This window comes from Pipistrellus kuhlii, unplaced genomic scaffold, assembly GCF_014108245.1.
Source record: "Pipistrellus kuhlii isolate mPipKuh1 unplaced genomic scaffold, mPipKuh1.p scaffold_m20_p_8, whole genome shotgun sequence".
Taxonomy (NCBI): Eukaryota; Metazoa; Chordata; class Mammalia; order Chiroptera; family Vespertilionidae; genus Pipistrellus; species Pipistrellus kuhlii.
This window is the reverse complement of record NW_023425584.1, coordinates 14,401,788-14,424,173: the sequence shown is the minus strand read 5'-3', so window position 1 is coordinate 14,424,173 and position 22,386 is coordinate 14,401,788. Positions and strand designations below refer to the sequence as shown.

General features: G+C 40.7%; 1 protein-coding gene across 2 annotated transcripts in view; it reads left to right on the top strand.

The window, feature by feature from the left end:
• Positions 1-22,386, top strand: part of SGCD (sarcoglycan delta) — a 415,700-nt gene that overhangs the window by 301,684 nt on the left and 91,630 nt on the right. For both annotated transcript variants that reach the window (XM_036423826.2, XM_036423825.2), the window contains exons 4-5: positions 6,485-6,572; positions 12,889-13,008. In XM_036423826.2, coding sequence (XP_036279719.1) covers positions 6,485-6,572; positions 12,889-13,008 — 208 coding nt within the window. The remainder of the gene's footprint in view (positions 1-6,484; positions 6,573-12,888; positions 13,009-22,386) is intronic.

Sequence of the window (22,386 nt, the reverse complement as noted above, 5' to 3'; positions counted from 1 at the left end):
TGAGCATTCAGTTATTCAGCAAATATTTATTGACAGCCTAGTGGGTGCCAAAAAGGTGCCAGGAACTAGCAAAGCTGACAGTCCCCCTCCAGTGTCATGCTAACATGACAACTCTTAAAGAGTCATTAAACAGAACAGTTCAGCTTGGTTCAATATTGAGAGAGACCTAAATGCACCCAAATTTGGGCACAGTACAGAGAGTAACCGAGCAGGAATGCTACAATGGAAAAGCTGGACCCATTCCCAGCTTACTCTGATGAGTGCTTCACAGTGTAGCTTTATTATTCACAACTGGAAAACTTTTTCAAAGAATAGGAATCCACCCAAGCATCATTATATAAAAATATTCCAAAGTAAAAGAGAAATGATTATTCTATAGTATTGTTTCATTCTTTTGAGTCAATTTAAAGACAACAAAAGCATCCTATTACAAATGATAATAATAGATACAGTTGATGCTTGTTGAAGATAAACTTACAAATTACCTTTTGGGACTATTTTAATGACAAATCTAATTTTGTGTAATTTTTTTTCCTGGTTATATCAAGAGTTAGTATTATTTAATGAACAATGATCACTGTAGCCAATACATTATGGTGCTTAGTGCAGAAAAGCTGGTAACTTCTGATCACTCTGTTTTCTATAAGTTGATTAAGGGGAAATGACAGTGTATAGAGAGCCCAGAGGGGCTCATATGCTATTGTTTATTTTAGTATTCCTAAAGACAAACTCTCAGGGTAATAGATTTGTTTAAGGGAAATTTTTCTAATAACATCAACCCTGTTGGGAAATCACATGCCTATGATGTAGTAAGCTTCCTGACTACTCAGAAATGGGTGTCTTTCTGGAGTTCTATATCTTAGAATTTGACATGCTAATATAGCTCTCCAGAAAACTTTATTTTACAATATTTTTATATATGTGTACAGAAAAGTTGTAAAGATAGTGCATAGTGTTCTTAAATACCTCACACCCAATCTCCCCTATTATTATCTAACATTAGTATGGTTTCATGCTTTTTTTGTCACAATTTTAGTGAACCAATTGATAGATTATTAGTAAGTGAAGTCCATTCTTTATTTAGATTTCATTAGTTTTTACCTAATGTCCTTTTTTTAAATCCTCACCAGAAGATATATTCATATTTTTATTGATTTTAGAGAGAGGAAGGGAGAGAGAAAGGAGAGAGAGAAATATCGATGTGAGAGAGAAACATTTATTGGTTGCCTCCCACACTCACCCTTACTGGGGATCCAACCCACAACTTCGGTATGTGCCCTAACCAAGAATTGAACCTACAACCTTTTGGTTTATGGGCCAAAACTCCACTCAGCTGAGCCACACTGACATCCTTTTTATGTCCAAGGATCTCATCCAGGCTGCTACAGTATATTGAATTGTCATGTTTCTTTAGGTTCTTTTGGTTGTGACAGTGTCTCAGATTTTCCTTGATTTGATGACCTTACCAACCTCAAGGAGTACTGGTTGGGTATTTTATAAAAGGACCCTCCATTAAGACTTATTTGATTTTTTTTCTCATTACTAGATGAGGGTTATGGGTTTTAAAGAGGAGATCCACATATATCAAGGGTGCATACTATTAACATGATTCATCACTGTTGATGTTGACCTTAATGACCTGACTAAGCCAGTGTTCATCAGATTTTTCTGTTGTGAAGTTACCATCCACCTTCCCACACTGTACTCTTTGAAGGGAAGTTACTATGTGCAGCCCACTTTTAAGAAGTGGGGAGTTGCCGAAACTGGTTTGGCTCAGTGGTAGAGCATCGGTCTGAAAGGTCCCAGGTTCGATTCCGGTCAAGGGCATGTATATTGGTTGCGGGCACATCCCCGGTAGGGGGTGTGCAAGAGGCAGCTGGTCGATGTTTCTCTCTCATCGATGTTTCTAGCTCTCTCTCTCCCTTCCTCTCTATAAAAAAATCAATTTTATATATATATATATATATATATATATATATATATATATATATATATAAATAAAATGGGGAGTTAACTATGAAAAATGTTAGGAATTCTTCCACTTGGGAGATGTGTTTGTTCTCTCCCACTTATTTATCTATTCAATCATTTATTTTATATCAGGATGAGCTCATGGATATTTACGTTATGATTTGGGTTATAATTCAATACTACATTTTTTATTTTGTTGTTCAAATTGTTCCAGCATTTGGAGCTCTTTTGTTGTCTCCTGTGTCCCTTTGACATCCTCTCATAATTGTGGGGTGTTTTTCTGTCAGTTTCTTTGTTTCCTAAGCACTTTTTTCCTTTCTGGCACTAAAAAGATGTTCCAGGATCATCTTTTATATTTCCTGCCCCATACCTAGAATAAGCTACTTTTTAAGGAGCCCTCCTAATGTATGTTTTGTTTGTTCCTTTGTTATAGTTTATAAAGTATTTTGGTCGCCCCTGTGCTTAACACTTGACATGCATTGTCTTTGTTCTCATGTCAATACCATTAGGTAACCTTTAACTTCATTTCATAAATGTGGAAACTGAAGCTCAAAGAATGTAAACGTTTTACACACAGTTAGTTAAAAATAGAGTTGTGATTCCAGCCCAGATCTGTCTGGCTACACAGCTTACGCTCTGAACCTTCACAAGGCCAGCCTCCCTTGTTATCCAAGTTAACATTAGATGGAAACTATGCTATTGTGAATCATCCTGAAAAGACAAAAGCTAGCCAACCTCTCATCTGGGAAGACCCTCAGGATTCTTATCATATTGATCCCTTTCTTCTCTGAACTTCCTTTGCACTAAGAGTTGAAAGTCTTCCCTGAATGTAGAAGTTGTTTATGTACTATCTTGTGGTTTTCTCCATCTATCTCAATTCCCAGATCAGGTAGCTAGCTCCTCAGAGGGCAAGGCAAATATTGTATACCACCATCTAGGATTTTCAGAACATACTGTGGTGATATAGCTGCCATCAAGGACAAATATTAAAGTATGTGCCTTTCATACCAGGAAAGCATAGATATCAATTGAAGTGATATCTTGTTGTTGTTATGGTAACTTTGCATTGACTCCATTTCCCCATGGGCAAGGAGCTTCCCAAATATAAATGTCATGTCTTTTCCATTCTACAGGGCCTAGAATAGTATATAACATGTTCTAGGTACTTAGTGTACATAAAATGTTTAACATTTATTGACTTTAGGAAAATAAAAATGTGCAAGAAAGGAAAAGGATGTGTAGTTAAAGAATACTCCTTGACTCAGCTGTGGACACTGTAACATAATGATAATAATGTATATTCCAAATATTTATTTAGCTGAAGTTGTAAGGAAGAATCTGTACCATTGCTGAAATTCAATGGGATAATGTCTAAAGTTGATAAATCAAGAGATCACGTAGAAGCATGATTAGGGCCACAACAAATTAGGGCTTGGTTCAATTAAGTTACATGCCCAGCCGAGGCCGGTTTGGCTCAATGGATAGAGCGTCGGCTTGGTGACTGAAAGGTCCTGGGTTCAATTCCAGTTGAGGGCATGTGCCTTGGTTGCGGGCATATCCCCAGTGGGGGGTGTGCAGGAGGCAGCTGATCGATGACTCTCATTGATAATTCTGACTCTATCTCTCTCCCTTCCTCTCTGTACAAAATCAATAAAATATATTTAAAAAATAAATAAATAAGTTACATGCCCAAAGTCACCCAGCTAGGAAATGGTAGAGATTGGAAGTGGGATGGGCTGACTCTAGGATTCTCCTGCCACATGGCACATAGTGGGTGTTCAGTTACATGGGCCATGAGTTCATTAATGGTGGAGAATGCATAGAATAAGCCACAAAACAGTTAAGTCATTTTCTCAAGGCTCCACATTGGTCATGGCCGTGCAGCTCACCCAGTTCTCTTGATTCCAAGGTGCTCTTCTCTCTGTGGCATCATGTTGCTGAATCTACTAAGAGAAATGTTAGAGTGTTAATTTCTAGACATGACACGTATAACCTCCTGTTCAGGTTCCAAGTTCTGAATTCTCACATTTTCTTAACATTGTTTTTAAGTTGTAAGTACAGTCGCTAAGCACTGCGGAAGCAATGCCAAAGAAACTATTTCTGGCTGATTTTTGTTTCCTAATCCAGAAAAAAATCTATGTCAATATTAGATTTAATGGATTTCTTCTACTCACTCTGATCCAATTTTAAAAACTTTTCATCTGGCAAAATATGAATTTGAAGGCATTGTGGAAGATTATGATGAATCTGTGGTGGCCCTGATGTAGCAGAGGTCATCATCTGCCCCCCAACACTAGGACAACAGCTCTCACACAAGGCTACTGGTTATTCAGGGCCTGAGTGGGTCATTTTATCAGAGCTTAACTCTAGACTATTTGTCCATGGAAAACTTCCTCTTTCACCTGTGGAAACCACCTCAGGCCTGGGTGTGGGCTACCTGTCAGGATAGTCCTGCCTTACGCAGGCAGTAGGCTGGTATCACTGATAGGGTCCTACACCCACCAGTTTCAGAAGGAAAAGACACTAGACAATCAGCCCACATCCTTTCTATCTCCATGACCTCTTTTTTGCATTTCATCTTGATAAGACCATAGCTGTGTTCTTTTTAAGGCTCAGCTCAAGCATTATCATCTCCTTTGCTTCCCACTCCACAGCTTCACGAATAATCTTACTCTTCAGGAAAGTTCCCCCACACTTTGTTTGTAACCACCTACTGTTCTCTGCCTGGTGTCATATGGGTGCCCATCTCATTGTCCCCAGTAGAAAGAACATAGACTTTAAAAGTAAAGACTAAGTCTTGCCAGTTTTCAGTTTCCTCACAACTTTTAGGACGGTGATTTTTCTAAGTCTGGGACTCAGTGGATACTGGGTTGTTGAATTTCAGGCACATGTTATGCCATGTGGTAAAAAAGGTTTAGGAAGACAGGAATACCCTCATTCTTTTTTCTAATAACAGCTATCTGATTACTGACATGTTCTGTCAGGGATTCATCCTTTATTTATGGCTTTAATTTACTTCAGGATAGGGAAAACACTAAGCCAGATGCAGACTATGGCCTGTGGGCTAAATCCAATCCTCTGCCCATTCTTATATGGGATAATTTTTATATTTGTTATTTTTTTAATTTAATTCCTTGGGGTGACATGGGTTAATACAATTATATGGTGCTTGGCCAGGTGTCTTAGTTGGTTGGAGCATCATACCATACACCAAAAGGTTGCTGGTCCATTCCTGGTCAGGGCACATATCTAGGTTGCAGGTTTCATTCCCAGTTATGGCACATGCAAGAGGCAAGCTATCAATGGTTCTTTCTCACATTGATGTTTCTCTCTCTCCCCTCCTTTCTCTACAAATTAATAAACATATCAGGTGAGGATTAAAATATATTAAAAATAAAAATACAGTTATATAGGTTTCAGGGGTACAATTCTATAAAACATCATCTGTACATTGTATTGTTGATCCCCACCCAAGCCAAGTCTCCTTCCCTCATCATTTATCCCTTTTTTACCCTCTCTTACATCCCCCTGCCTCCCTTTCTCTCTGGTAATCTAATTTTTACATTTTTCAATGATTGGTGAGGAAAAAGAAGAAAAATAGTTCATAATACAGTAAGATCACATAAATTTTAAATTTTAAATTATATGATGTCATTGTTGATGAATAAAGTTTTATGGGAATGCAGCCATACCTTTTTGTCTGGCAAGATGGGTCTCTGGCTCTTTTGTGGCAAAACAACAGTTAGCAGTTGAGTAGTTACCACAGAGACTGTACATCCCACAAAGCCTAAACTGTTTGCCATCAGACCCTGTGCAGAAAACGTCTGCCAACCCCTGTTCTGAGTCATCCTCAGCAATGTCTACAATGGTGTAAAAAAGGAATTAGTAGATCTTCTTATAAGGGAGGAAAGCACAGAATGCCTGAAGGAAAAGAAACTTGGAAACAAGGAAAAAGGGGAGGCAGAGGCCCACTGGGAGATGCCAAGTCTCTGGGTTTTGTACCCTGGGTGGCAAAAATCTCCACTAAGCACCCTCAGTTTTTGTGGATTCTCACAGATGGTGGACATTAGCGGGGCAGACATTAGCTATTTTACATAAGCTTTATGGTCTCTATTAAGTACTCTGCATGGTTCCTTTGGACAAATTATAAGCTAGGGAAGGTGAGAGTAGGAGGTTATCAGTCATTCCCTACCATAACATGTACTAATGCTAACTATTAATAACACCAAAGGGCTCTATGTAGCCCACTTGTCTGACTCAACCTGTGGGGGAGGGAGTGTCTATGTTGAGTGTATATCTATCTGTGTATTTCTTTAGAGGGAATTCCTGTTGGATGAATGCCAATGAATTATCACATGTGTGTGGATCATTAAACACTTGAAGTTTATAAATAAAGACACATCAATTAGAACTTGACTAAAATCAGTGCGCCCTCTTCAAGAATTGGGGTGATAGTGTTTTGTTTAGAAAACTGCTGTCATTTTCATGTGTTTCTCTTCTTTTCTTATTACAGGGTAATGCCCTATACTTCAAATCAGCCAGAAACGTGACAGTGAACATTCTCAATGACCAGACTAAAGTGCTAACTCGGCTGATAACAGGTAAGAGAAGAAAGAATCTTACATCACTTGATCCATGCTAAGCACTCAGAAAATGCACAGCCAAAGCTTGAATGTAAACCATGTGATCTAAAGGAAGCACATTTTACAGGGTGGAGAAAGGGAAGGTAGCATGTGCTCTATGGTTCTACCAAAGGGTAGTGTCTTCCTAAAGACACATTTAACGTATGCAAATCCAATGATACTTGTTTGGGGGAATAGATTGGTTTTCATGTAGCATCGCCCCTAAACACAAGCCAAGGGCTTCCTCTAGTGTCAACCACAAAATAGCTCTGCTCCAGCACTGGAGGAAAGCTGGCTGTGTTGATTAGTTGAGAGAGTGAAGTGTACACAAAATGGTGCTCACCATACTTCATGGGGTATAAAAGGGATTTTTAATAATGCCAGATTCACTGACTTTCACCTTACCTCAGTTGCAAGATGCAGATGTACCCCCACTGAAAATGTTTGTGTGGCTCCTTTTCAGGTAACAGATTTGCCCTTAACAGTTGTGGAAAGCACCTCCAGGGTTCTAAGCTACATATTCCTGAAATGTAAACAGGGATTGGTTGTTCACAGTAATGCTTCTGGTGACAAACAGGGGCCTCAAGGCCATGGTAACGTGCTGTGTGGTATGACCAGTGCCTCCGTGGCTTAGCCAGTGCCTCCTCAGTAAGTCACAAGCAGCAGTAAACAGAAGCCAGCAAGCACCTCACAGTGAAAAGGAAAAAAGGGGGTGTCTGAATGGCATTGTTCTACGTCCAAACAGAAAATGCCTTTTTTTGGCCTCAAGGCTGAGAGGAAACTATACAGATGGACATTTTGCGAAGGCAGTTGCCCACCTGCCCTGAATGAAATGTTACTGCAACTGAAACATCTGGAGCCCCACTAACACGCATGGCTCAGGGAAATGGATGCCTGCGTGCCCAGTCTGGCTGGGAAAGAGCCTCCCTGTCTGCTCCACAGGAGCCCTGCCTATGGCTGTCTGGGGTCCACAGCCCGTGGGTGACTTGGACCATCTACCAGTGAAGAATTCAGGGGTGGAAAGAGCAGTCCATAAACAGGTTGTTCCGGCGGGCACGCATGTGGATTGTTGGCGAGGCTTCCCGAACATCTGGCCCACAGTCACAATGCTAAATAATTAAATAAACAGCTTCAGTAAGCAATGATTTAAGTAGCTTGTGTGAAAATTGCCTCCAGGAGGGGAATAAATCCAACCTCCAGCTCCCAGAGTTCCACATTCAAAAGGAACTTATTTAGCCTGTTGATCATTTGCCATTTATTCGCAGTGGGAGATTTGGTTGATTTGAAAGATTTTGTTTTTATGAAGCTGAAACTGCCCAAATGACTATTTCTTAGCAAAGAAGCAGTTTTTCCCCTCATTTCTTTCTTTTCTCCTCATTCATTCTAATTCATATTCCCTCTCCCTCTCCCTCTCCCTCTCCCTCTCCCTCTCCCTCTCCCTCTCCCTCTCCCTCTCCCTCTCCCTCTCCCTCTCCCTCTCCCTCTCCCTCTCCCTCTCCCTCTCCCTCTCCCTCTCCCTCTCCCTCTCCCTCCTGTTCTCTCCACTCTCGCTCCTCCCTCCCTCCCAGTCTTCTGTTTTTCTGTCTCTCCTGCCCAAGTCAGCCCCTCTTGGGAGCTGACACACCTATCCTTAATTCTTAAGGCCAGGCACAAGATAGCTAATGTTAGCAAGAGATGAGCAAAAAGCCATTCTACCACTAGCTGGGAAGAGCCTTTTAATATGATTTCTAAAGAGGATAGCAGATGTGTTCAAAACCTAATTCTAAGCACTCTACTCACACACACCCCACCCCGAAAGTTTTCCTTCAGGCTTCCAATTGACATTTATGCACAGAGTTGCAACTCCAGGAGATTCCTCTAAGTTGCTGGTTTACTTATCCAAGAGCAAATGACTCCTGTCATCCAAAAGTCGATATTTACTATGGCAACCCATAAGATTCAAGAATTCCCATTTAGTTGGTGTGGCTCAGTGGTTGAACGTTGACCTAGAAACCAAGAGGTTGTTTCAATTTCTGCTCAGGGCATGTGCCCTGGTTGGACCTTGATCCCCAGTACTGGGTGTGCAGGAGGCAGCCGATTGATATTTCTCTCTCATTGATGCTTCTGTCTCTCTGTCCCCCCTTTCCCCCCCATCTCTCTCAAATCAATAAAAACATTGAGGAGGGGGGAAGAGAAGAATTCCTGTTTACCTAAGGAATATCTCAAAGCCCAGAAGAAATTCCAATATTAGCAATTCATGTACCCTTTTCCGATGAAGCAATGTTTTAAGTGATGGTTAAGTTCCCAGGCTAGACCAAAAATAGATTTTTACCTTAGACCACTGCTGATTTTAGTGTCTGCTCAGTAGTGGGTCATAGCAGGAAACCCTTGGACCTGTCACAATAAAATAGTGGGGGAATCTTCCACAACATCTCACCAGAGTGGGGAAGGGACCCAGTATCAAGAGAGTTGGGGAAAGAAATTTACTGGGTAGACTGTAGGCCTTTCTGGCATCCATATTGATGGCCACTGCAGATGCATCCTGGTGGGTTCCAGGTCATCCTTTGGAGAAGATTAATGGAAAAGGTGCTTTACTTCCCATACAGACTATCATGCAATGGGGGGGAGGGGGGAATTGTAGATTAGTTCCAGGTTACATATAGTGGGTTTTTCTACCCCAAGAGGAACAATGGGTTCACCTCCTGAGTAGTCAAGTCTCTGATTCCACTTGAATTATCTCTAGAACAGCGATTTTCAGCCTTTTCCATCTCATGGCACACGTACACAAGTTCCTAAAATTCTACAGTACACCAAAATTATATTGTTTGCCTATCTAACCAAAACAACTGGTATAATGTTGATTCATTCACATGAGATGACTATTGTTGTGTTGGCAGTTGTCATTATTTGATAATCTAAGGGGAAAGAGGTCAGTGCCTTTGACTAAACAGTCAGGTATTAAAAATTATTGTGGTACACCAGCAGGCCAGGGCACACTGGTTGAAAATGCTATCCTAAAATCTTTTTTTTAAGATCTCCCCATGTCCGAGGAGGTTTGGCAGCCCCAGGTGAAATTGACAAAAGCACAAACCTCAGTCTTTCTGTGAGGTTTTGGCTAAAACTACCACTTAATGGGCTCAGTGGTTGAACGTTGATCTGGAAACCAAGAGGTTGTTTCAATTCCTGCTCAGGGCATATGCCCTGGTTGGGCCTTGATCCCCAGTACTGGGTCTGGCCCTCGGTACATTCTATTTTGTGTACTGAAAAGCCCTGCAAAGCAAGTAACTTAGTTGTGTATTCTGTTCTCTGATTACTGCTGTCATCTCGTCAGTACACTCTCCTGTACGTCACAGGTTCCATTCATAAGTTGGGAGTAAACACAGTTTACACAGAGGCAGGTGGTCTCAACTCCCCCAGGAGCCCCATCTCATGTGATGGCCCAGGTCCATGGAGGCAAAGTTCAAGTGTCTGTGTTCCCAGTCATGCCACCACTTTGCCATCTGATTGGATCTAGAGTAGTCAACCTGGGCTCACCTGTGACCATTCCAGCGTCATTCATTCATTCATTCATTAGCACTTCTTTATCTCCTGCTCCCAAGTCACCCCCCTAAAAAAGGTAACCGGGAGCATTGACAAGTAATACAGACTGTCCTGAAGGTTAGGGTATTACCAAGAAGGCAGCGCATCTTAGCCCTCCCAGGAAAATGAATCCAAAGCCCTTGCCATACATCTCTATTCTTTCAGGTGCTCTCTCTCTCTGGTCCTTGTTTCCAGCTTTCTACTTCCCTCATCCTCTACAAGCTCCTTTTTTATTTGCTCCTCATGTTGATTCAATCTTCCTCCTCCTTCCCAAACAAATAAACATCGGTGTGTGTTTTTTTTTGTGTGTGTGTGTGTGTGTGTGTGTGTGTGTGTTTTTACTGTGGAGCAATTATGAAAGCTCAGCTCCAGACCCAGATCTGCCACTAATTCACCTGATGACCTTGAGAGAGCACTCAATCTTCCTGTCAGGCACTCTTCTCACCTGCAGCATGGAGCAGTTGGAGAAGACAATGCCCAGGAGGCCTGGGCCATTGGAAATTTGGGGTTGTGTCTGCTAGTTCAGTTCCCCACTCGCTAAGAAGCTCCCAATGCCCTTTTTACCAGAGGACTGTTGTGGATGTTCTGGGAAGAGATCAGGTATGCCTGGTGGATGTGATCATGTGCGTGAGGCAAGTGTCCTAAGGTTCTGGCCATAATTCTTTTCAGTGTGTTATGACCACCGTGTTAGATGAGACAATCACAGAAAAAAATCCCCTACATTTCACAGTGTTTTTTGCCTCCAAAGTTCTTTTTATAATCAGTGGAATGTGATCATTTTAAACTTCTGATGGGGTAGATAAGATAGGGTGATAGTACAATTTTACAGATGCAAAAAATGAGGTTCGGAAAGACTGAATGATTTGCCGAAAGTCACATTACCAGAAAATGAGCAGCCCCAGACATCCAGGGGCTGGCCAGGAACTGGCAACCAAGCCTTCAGGTTTGCCCTATTTGACCATAAATAATTCCACAGAGCATCAACACCAGACAAGGCCACTCAGTGGCCAGGAACGATAAAAACAAAACAAAGACAGCTCAGACAGAATAAAAACATTTATCCAAACCACAAAAATGACCAACATTCCTCTATCCTAGCTAATAGAACTGTTGTTTCTTTATCCATTACACTTTTGGTATGGTTCTGGTCTTCCCAACCTCTAGAAAAGACTTATTAAGATACCAATCACATAATTACCCCCACTTCCTAACAGCAGCTAATTCCAAGCAAAATCTTACTTCCTTAAACCCAGCCCTAAACAAGCTAATATAAGGCCAAATACTATATAATAAGTCCTTCTTATTACTAGCATGCCTCCCGTGGTTCCCTTGGGTGTGCCTCTCCCTCATAGCAATGTGTACTGAACTCAACTTGTTCAACAACTGCTGTGTTCCTGGCCATTTTTGCCTGGAAGATATGAGGACTCTTTTATTCCTACATTTTATTAATAATGAGAAGGAAACAAAAATTCTATATCAAAATCTCCTGGAAAATTCTGGTTAAATATAAGATTTTTATATCCTAACCTCAATTTTTTTTTCTGTATGAATTTCCAGGACAAACGATAAGTTCCTTTGTAACCTGACCTGAGCTTGATGAGGGTGATAACACTGACTTATTGTGATGAACTTCATGTGTCAGGTAGCTCTAGCTCAGGCAGACTAAATTGTCTCCTTCCTTTTTTTTTTTTTTTTTTTTTTTTTTTTTTTTTTCTTTTTTTTTTTTCTTTTTTTAATTCTAGCACATTAACCTGTTTTACTTTTCCCATAGTAGCTAAAATCCTCTGTGTCTATTTATTTATAAACTAGAGACCCGATGCACAAATTCGTGCACAATTGAAGTCTCGCTGGCCTGCCCCCATCAGAGCTAAACTGGCAGAGCAGGCTAGAGGGAGGGGCTTAGGATGGTTGGCTGGCCAGCCCCTCCCCCAATTGGGGTGGGTGAGGCAATCCGGGGCTGGGCTGGCCAAGGAGAGGATAATGGGCAATTGGCCGGCCAGCCCCACCCCCTGGTCAAATTCCCAATCAAACTCCTGGTTAAGAGGACAATTTGTATATTAGCCTTTTATTATATCAGATATTTCAACTTATATGCACTTGTCTCTATCAGAATGTAAGTGTTTTGGGACCAGGCATCTTGTTCTTTTTATGCTGCCATAGTCCCACCTTCAAGAATAGCATTTTCTGTCATATGATAAACCCTCTGAAATTTATTTTTTATGAAATAAAATTATAGCATGAAAGATTCAACAACTTCCTAGGCAAGTCATTACAAGATATTATAACCTTTCCTGCCAGGAAAGGATATATATACTGAGGAAATAGATTTGCCTGGGACAGATTTCAACTGAACTTAAAGTCCCCTTTTACAACAGTTGGAGTGATCAAAGATAACTGGTTGCTTCATGAGGTTGTGAGACTTCTTTGCCTTGATGTAGTCAAACTGAAACCTACACATACCAATAATTGATAGTAATTTGGTGGTTAAGCTGAGGGAAATCTCATTCAAGCATTAGAAGGACATGGAAGAAGGACATGATGGCCTTTAAAATCATAGCCTGAGAGCATATGATAAAAGATAATTTATAAGACATGGCTGAAATCATGAGCCTGATTTTCATGGCTGACTTCTGAAAACCAATCCACTTACATTGGAGTCCAATGCAATCTTGTCAGATGTACGCATTCTTTGTAATTGAATGCAGTGAGGCTAATGTATTCTCCCTCTCTTTTCCAGGTCCAAAGGCTGTAGAAGCCTATGGCCAAAGGTTTGAAGTAAAGACAGTTTCTGGAAAATTGCTCTTCTCTGCAGATAGCAATGAAGTAGTCGTCGGAGCTGAGAGATTACGAGTTTTAGGTAAGGAAATGTTTTCATTGGTGTGATGCTACTGTGTCCATTTGAGAGTAAGAGTGGAATGGTGTCTAGAGAAGAGATTTAGGCCAATTACCTGGATTCTCTTAACTCATTGAATCCCCCACTTGGAGCATGATCCCTGGTGAAAATTTCTCAGGTCAGGAAGTTTTTGTGGCACATCTGCCAGCGCTGAGCTTAAGGGATGGGGTAAGTGCAGGAAACATAACATGGCACATCCAGTCCTTACAACAGGCAGTCTTTCAAGAAGCAGTCAAGACCTTTATGTGTGTGAGAGCGATTATTGAGCTTGGTTGTAACTTGAGAATGACCTTTGCTGGTGACTTCATAGAAAATCAGCACAATTGCATTTCTGGATCAGTTTGGTTGACCTATGTGAAGGTTTTATCTCTATTGAGTGGTTGTTTTATTTGTTTTAATCTATTAGGTCTAGAATTGTTTTTTACATCTATATTGAAGTAAAATTCTACTAAAAAAAAAAAAAAAGAGGTTTGTGTTCATGCACAGTGGGATGGTTTTGGTTTGACTTCTTTGTAGTCATGCTTTCTGAACATGGAGATGTGAGGTGATAAATCCCAAGCATGGAGCCCTTCAATTCTAAAATCTTTATGAAAAGTCTGTTACTTGAATCTAAACTAAAATACTCTCATTACCTCTTTTCTAAAAGTTCAGGGAAAATATTTTGTTAGGTCAGATTATGCATGATGAGAAAGGATCAGCCGACTCTGCTTATTTTTAAACTGGATTTTAAAATTGAATCATATACATAGCAATAAGGAGTGAGCATTTTTTCTGTGTGCCTATAGTTTTGTAGTTCTTAATCTAAACTTAAAATTTAAATTATTCCTATTAGAAAAAACTAGAAGCCATCATATGCAGATGACACAGTGAATTGGGGCTACTCTCCCACAATCTTTCAGGTCCCAGCCATCCTCATCTTCCTCCTGAATTATTTGGAAATTGTTCTCTTTTTTTTCTTCTTTTTTTTACCTTCTCACTTTAGTATTGGTGGTAGAATATACTGAAATAGGGGTAATCTCTACTTCTGTATCTATATATCACTAGACTTCAATCACAGTATTCTTTTTCCCTATCTACCTCTTTGACTATGGAATATACTGTATGTCATCATAATATTAATATATTTAATATATAAATATATTTTTATACTGTTGGATACTTATGCAAACTTTTACTAGATTATTGAAAAAATTTAGTCTTATTTGAAAAAATTTTTTTAAATCACTTAGGGAATTTCTGAAAAGTTTAGGTTCATAGATCCAACCGTGACTTACTGAGTTAGAAGCTCTGGTGGAAGGGCCCAAGAATGTGTCTGTAAAAACACTTGCAGAACCCAGCTGGTGTGTCTCAGTGGTTAAATGTCTGTCCATGAACCAGGAGATCAGGGCAAGTGCCCAGGTTGTGAGCTCATTTTTCAGTAGGAGTGTGCAGGAGGCAGCTGATTAATAATTCTTTCGTATCATTGATATTTCTATCTCTCTCTTCCTCTCCTTTCTCCTCTCTGAAATAAATAAAAATGTATTTTAAAAAAACACTTATGGAAATTTCTCTGGTTCAATAGTTGGAAGCATTGAATCTGAGAACATAAGAAATTAGTGTTTTGTGGCTATTCTGGTGCTTGGCTGACCTGGATCTTAATCCCTGCTGTCGTCTTTTAGATGTATGACTTTCGTCTAGTTACTGTCAACCTAGCCAGTTTTCTTTTTTGTTCAATTGGAGTAAGAACATCTACTATCTCAAATTACCCCTGCAGTTAAATGAGATCATATTATGTGTACTTATCACCATGCCTACCACAAAACAGTACTCAGCCAGTTGTAGCTGCTGCTGTTAATACTCCTGCTACTGCTTCTATTAATAATACTAATACTACTTTTTCCTTCTATTGGTCCCTAAGAGTCTCTGAAATGAAGTAGTTAAAAGCTCAAAAATTAACCCAAAATGTGATTTTATCCATCTGTATCCTTTTCTAGCTGTGTGCCCTTAAGCAAGTTATCTAACCTCTCAGTGCCTATGTTTGTTCATCTACAAAATGGGGAGAAGGTTAATAGAAGTATATACCTCCTAAAATTCTTGAAAGGATTGAATGAAATAATCTATGCAGAGTGGGTAGCAAATTGGCTAACAAATAAGTGTTCACGAAGTGCTGGAGGGAAATTACTATTTGTTCTCAGTATTATTAGTTTCACTAACTATCTCCCTCCTCCATCACTGATGTCCTCCTCTGGTCATCGCCTCTGCCCTCAATCAATCAGCTTGTCCGGTCTGTTTCTCTCTTTCCTACTCTCCCTCCCCCTCCCCATCAATCACCCCACCCTCCACTCTCACACTTGTATTTGTCCCTGACTTTCCTATTACTGTCACTGGCCCCATTATGCTACCCTGTCAATCACAGAACTTCAGCATCATCCTGACCAACATCAGACTCAGCAGAATCATAAGGTGGAAGTGGCTGCCCTGAGGGGTTCTATGGAAGTGAGGATTCAGGGTGCAGAAGCAGAGAGTGGACAGCTAATCCCTGGTCAAGTGCCCCCTGTGGAACTGGAACAACACTCTGTCATCTAGCTTTTTCCAATCTATGAGAATTGGTTTTCTAGAGAAGAAGTTTAAATTTTTTTTAATTCAGCAAAAAAGCCTTTTTAAAATAAAATGAAAGGTCAGGACTGCTCTGGGTTGTGGGTAGGGCTTTGGAGGGGCAGAGGTCATAGATTAGAGTCATAGCTACTATGTGCTACCTCTTAGTGCTTATTTTTAAAAGCTCTTAAGTGCATGGTCTTTAAAAAAAATAAAGTTTATTGACCACTTGTGATCCAAGTACCATGCTTTTTATGCATTCTTCCATTTATACCTCACTAGCATCCTGTGAGGTAGGCATCAGTTTACCACCCCCATTGACAGGGGGACAAACCTCAGCCCTGCACAGTGAAGGCTGAGAGCCAAAATTCCCTTAAAAGCATTATACTTTCCTGCCTTTTCAAATGTATCCCATTTTCAGATGAGTAAACTAAGGGTTGAAAAAATTAAGAAAGTTGTCCAAGATCACGTTCAAATCCTTGGCCTATGGACTCCAAGCTCAATGCACTTAACTGCATGTAAATATGTTAGTTCTAAGACCCTTTCCAGCTCTTAGTTAATAGGTTTTCCCTATTACTTGTAGAAATGGCACTTTACGTGATAGTACTAGGTTTGGGGCTTTAATCACACACACACACACACACAACACACACACACACACACACACACTCACACACACACACACACACACACACACACACACACACACTTTTCAAGCTGTTCTCTTATTCAAGACTACTTTGCTCTACCAGATGTAAAGTAATTGCCCAGGGGAAAGAGTGATGGTATCTCATGCCAAGATCCTTTTGTACAAATGGTGTTTGGCACTTCCCATTAGTTTCTTAGTGCTTCATGAATCAACTCGCTGCTTTTAAATCTGACTTTGCAAAGATACCGAGTAATTGTAGATGTCCCAACACTTTGGTTGAATCTTAGTGTACAAAACTATACTGGTATCACTTAAGAATTTTCTTCCACCCACCCCACCACTATGCAGACTAAGGGCTGAAGAATTACTGTGTTTTTGGTCTCTTCAAGGCAGGTGGATGTTGTTGTAGTTGTCACTTGTGCTTATGATGGGTCTCTTTGAGACGATTTAGGATAAAATCTGTCTCTCTCCATCATTAGGAGCATTTGTTTCTTATGTAAAGGCATAGAAAGAAAGCATCACGATAAAGACCAGTGCTGAGATTAGGAAATGACCGCCCCACAAATCTCGCATCAGCCGACTCAGTGAAATGAGCCTCGTGGATTGCAGAAACAAGCTTCCTGTCAGCTGGGATACCACCATATGGTGCGGAACAAGAAATTTAGGCAATTTCATCTTCAGCTTAGTGAGAAGTTTGTCTTTTGCAGTGGTCAGACTGCCAAACTGACCTTACAAAAAGGGCACTGGCTTATCACCTTGATTTATAGAAGAGCAAACTGAAGCACAAAGTGAAATGCAACTTGACCTAAGTTCCACAGGGACAACTGGTGGAGTCAGGATCTGAACCTAGGCAGTCTTACCCATGACACTCAATGGCCTTTTTCACAGTAACCTTCAACTTCACCAAATTCCACAGCTCGTGGGCACCAGTGAGAGCAGGAAAGAACAGGGCCACAGTTGTTCAGTTATTCCTCAGCTTTTTGCCTTTTATATACTCTGTGGTTCCCACATTTCTCCCACGTTGGACTTTCTCTGCTTCCCTCACTGATGCTTCTTTCACCAAAATAACTATGTGGATTCACACTTGACATCACATGTGGCCACTCCCATGGCTCAGTCCTGGTTGTTCTCTTTTCACATTTCTATGGGAAATTACATAGAGTTGCAACATTTGCTCTTTTCAGCTGACTCCCAGTTCTGTATTAGCCTTGAACTGTCTTCTCAATTCTCATTCCAAATTCTCAGACAGCCTGGGTTTTTCTGCAAAGCTGTCTTTCCATCCCTTCGACTTCATCACCTGCAGCTGAACTTATGTCTCTGACCAATCTCCTGCCTCTCCAGAACCCACTTCCTTCATTCTCCATATGGGGCCACCATTCCCCTCACTCTGAGCCCTTGCTTTTATTCAGGGACCAGACCCTGTCTTTCTTCATATAGGCATGACTATATCAATTTTGAGTTTTCCATATTACAAAGATATCTAATTAAGTCTGACCCAAGAAAACTTAGATCTGTAGTCAGGTCCATCAATTACCCAAAAAAGTATAAAATTAGTGTGCAAGATGTGGTGTGGTAGAGTTTAATTATAAAACAAAATTATTAAATAGTGTACAGGAATAGTCTTTTAAGAGCAGCAAGAAAACTCACAACATAGGCCAGTGCATCAAAGAGACATCTTGGTGGAGACAGCAGGGAAACATAATTTTGATTTTTATTAATGGCCTATTTGATTGAAAAATGAATTGAACATTATAGCATTCATAAACAAAGCATAATTATAAGGTGTTATTCTAATTGCTAATTGGGTCTATTTTACTCTAATTCTTTTTTAAAATATCGGCTCTAGATGCCACTTGATGCTAATTATCCAAGTTATGTTATCATCAACTGAAAAACATTTTTAATTAAGTCTAAAGCCATTTAAATTAGCATAAGATTTATAGAACTTTAAATGTGATCTGATGCTTTTATTATTTTTTTAGAAAGACATCAGATGATATATTTAGCCTTTTGAATTAGTTTTTGATGAAACATTCTACTGCAACCTGGCAATTGATAATTATGATGAAAGGAACAAGGTGTTCTTAGTAGTGTTCATTCATTAAATGTGCATATCACATACATATATGCTATTTCCAAACCACTACTGTTGGCGTCTTGGGGATGCAGAGATGAAAGTTGCTGCTCTGTCAGGGAGCTGTCCAATTGGGAAGGTGACACACACATACAGATATCTGAGAGCACAAGTAGAAGACAAGCTGTTGGTTGGATAGAACAAAGTGACTGTGGAATTATAGAGTCCAGCTGTGGTGAGGTGGTACCCAAGAGAGAGTTTAGAAAGCTTCTTAAATGAAAGGAGTATTTGAACTAGGTTTGACTATGGATTATGAGAAAAACAGAGAGCATTTGTTTGGTGGATGAAATCGCATACATGTATCAATCAGGACTCAGATGGTGTAAATGATACAAGTCCAACTAGAGCCACAGGAGGGAAGACTTATTACTTCACATGATAGAAAAATTCAGCAGTAGACAGCTTCAAGGTAGATTCAGTGGCTCATATAATGTGACCAAAATTCACTCTTTCTCTTTCTTATACCATTTCTTAGCTCTGTTTTTCAATTTTGTATTTTGTCTTCAACTCTGCTGGTGAGCAGGGAGGATATTTTCTTCCCAATGTAAATCCAATGAAGTCCTGGATTTTCCTCAACTGGACTGTCTTAGGCCATGTGCACATTCCTGGATGAGTTGTGACCAGGATGATGGGATGTGCTTATTAACAAGGCAACCTCAATCATACCCCCTCTGTTAGAGCCCAAAACATCACCAGAGGTGAAAATGACAAAACTGCAGCTGTCCTACTTCAGGCACGTCATGAGAAGGTGGATGTTTTTTGTTTGTTTGTTTGTTTGTTTGTTTGTTTTTTAAATATATTTTATTGATTTTTTTACAGAGAGGAAGGGAGAGAGATAGAGAGTTAGAAACATTGATGAGAGAGAGTCATTGATCAGCTGCCTCTTGCACACCCCTTACTGGGGATATGCCCGCAACCAAGGTACATGCCCTTGACCTGAATCGAATCCAGGACCCTTCAGTCCCCAAGCGGATGCTCTATCCATTGAGCCAAACCGGTTTCGGCAGAAGGTGGATGTTTTGGAAAAGACAATAGTGCTGGGGAAAGGGATGGCAGCAGGAAAAGAGTAAGACCAAACATGAGATGGATTGACTTCCTAAAAGAAGCTGTAGGCACAACTCTGCAGGAGCTGAGTAGGACTGCTTGGGACAGGTCATGTTGAACATCACTCATTCATAGGGTTGGCAAAAATCAGATCTAACTCAATAGTATGTAACACATACACAGAGCTCAGATTGGAAATGATGAGAGTGAGATGGGTTGGGGGGAGTGTCCAAAGGAAAATTGGAGTGTTGTTACCAGGACAGGGAATAGATGCTGGGCAGAGATCAATAGAAAATATTCATTATACTAATCAAAAGTATGATCATAAAAACCATAACCACGTATATGAAACAGTGGATCCCAGGTTTGTGAAGGCTGTTAGTGGAAGATACTTTCTCAGTTCTCTCTCCCTTGCTTGCTCAGCTTCAGTTGCACTGGCCCCCTTCCTTCATCACCAAGCATGTTTTCACCTCTCAGCATTTCTACTTACTCTCCCCTCTACATAGATTCCTCTTTTGTAGTCTCTGCATAAGAGATCTCTTGCTTTATGGCTCAGCTATGACTTCATCAAAGAGTTCCTTCTTAACCACTTGATAAAAATAGCATGCCCCCACTATCCATGTGTATACCAGGAAATGGATGAGTATGGCCTGTGGTTTTGTCCATCACATAGCCATGCTCCTTGTCTATGGTTGCTTTCACATGACAACAGCCCAGCTGAGTAGTTGAAACCAATCACATAGCCTACAAATCCTAAAATATTTATTATTTGGCACTTTACAGGAAAAAAAAAGTTAGTCCATTTGTGATCTGTAACTTTATTTTCCTTTATTTCTCTTTAGGGCAGTTATCACAACATGTCATAGTACATGGACACATGTTTATTTTTATTCTCTCATTAGAATGGAAGCTTCATGACAACAGGAATTTATATTTTTCAGAATCTAGAACAGAGCCTGGGTGCATAGTAAGGGCTAGTTACATTTGTTGCATGAGAGGATTGAAAGATTTTCGACATTGCAATATTGCAATGTTTTCTAACCAATATGATGGTAGAGAGAAAAGGGGGGAGGGAGAAGCTACACCTAACTTGAGAGAACATGGTAATACTTGTGTTGAGGGCTTATTGGGACTTACTCTAGGGTAAAAATAGAAGAGAAAAGATGGGGAAGATCATGTTAAAGGAGAGAGAACTGAGAAAGTATCTTCCACTGGTAACTCACTAGATGTGAAGGGTCCAGAGAGGGGAATTGGGTTGCTGCATGTGCCTTGTAAGTCAGACAGTTATGCCATGAACAGAAATTTCTAGGAGTATCAGTAGATTTGGGATTGGAGATAAATAGTTCATCTTAGATGCCCTGGGTCTTACTGCTTGAGCACCTCTCTAAGGAAGAGACCAAGTGTCCAGCAACAGTGCCAGCAGAAAAGGCTGTGAGAGATGCCCGGTTGAGTGAACAGGTCAATCATCCACACTGATCCAGTAAATGGACTCCAGAGAGGAGATGGCCTGGAGAGCATCCCTCCTCAAGAACTCAGAGGAGCTCCACCAATGAAGTGTTACCATGGAGACTCCTCTCAGCCCACTTCTTTCTCAGAAGGAGGCTCCAGGGTGATTTTACAGAGACCACGACTGCCTCCCAGAGGCATCCTCACAAGTGGAGGGCCTATCTCGTATTCTTTGCTTTTCCTAATCCACTCTGCCTTTCACCAAGAGAAGGAGCGCCGAGACTCGATAGTGAGACAAATCTGGGTCTGCCATCCTCCCAGCCTCATGATGGTGGCTACGTTCCTCACATCACTTAGGTAATAGTTATAGGTTCTAAATAAACAACCTCTCCCCCTTTCCTTTTTCTTCACCTTCATCTTATTCTCTCCTTTCTGAAGTTTGTCATCAATGAGTGGAAGGAAGCACAAGACAGGCTGAAGGATGATAGTAAAAAGTGGGACACAGTTCCTCTTATGTAGTGGCAAAACCTGAATAATTAGACATTGATCCTTGGGAGCTGAGAGCCTGCCAATCTAAGAGGAGCGTTTGGGTAACAAATCAGAGGAGCCTGGACCTTGCCAGGAACTTCCTCCAGCGCTCTGTTAGCTCTCCATTATCGTTAGCAGAGGAAATCTCCTGGGGATTCAACTACTTAATAAGATCCGCTGGCTGCAGAGTTCTTCTCTGGCACCTCATTTCAAAGTTGGTTTATTATTTACAGGAATAATGCATTATATCATAAAGATACACTTCCCATAAATAATGTGGTGAGAAAGCCAAATATAAAAAGCCAAATATATATAAGATTAACAACCTCAACCTTAATAAACCATAGAGGCGTGATGAGGAAAAGCACAATTCTGCAACAGAGAAATAATAATGGGGTTTTATCTGAAATGCTTCTGGGAGTACAACTCCCATAATTCTCCAAAAAGAGCCAGTCCCTGAGTTTCATGCATACGTCATCCACCTGTGTGCCCGAAGCTGCCAAGGTTCAGCTTTCTCCCTCAGGCTTCCGGGTTCATTCCTGGCGCAGGAGGAAAAGGCATCTGCTGGGCCCCACACACTTTTCCCGTCGGCAAGAGGCAGATGTGATTTAAAATCAGCATGATGAATTCATCATCCTGGGTAAACATCCCCAGCTGTCTCTGCAGCCTTACCTTAGCAGACCTCTCAGCTGCTCAGCCTTTGTCTCCCTCTTCATGGGGCTGAGGAGAGGAAAAGTCAGTTGGGGACATTCTTGTCGGCTTTTGAGACTGATTAAGGAGTTGATGAGGCTCAGGATTTGGGTGCTTTGAAGAAAACCAATTCCAGCGCTCACCGAGGAAGGGCTATGTTTCTGTTCCTTTTGTTTGTTTGTGGAACTGACAGGACTTTAATTTCTCTATCAAACTCCAGCTAATGTGCTTTCAGGCATCTGTTGGCTTGTTGTTATCATCAAAGATCCCTTCTTGC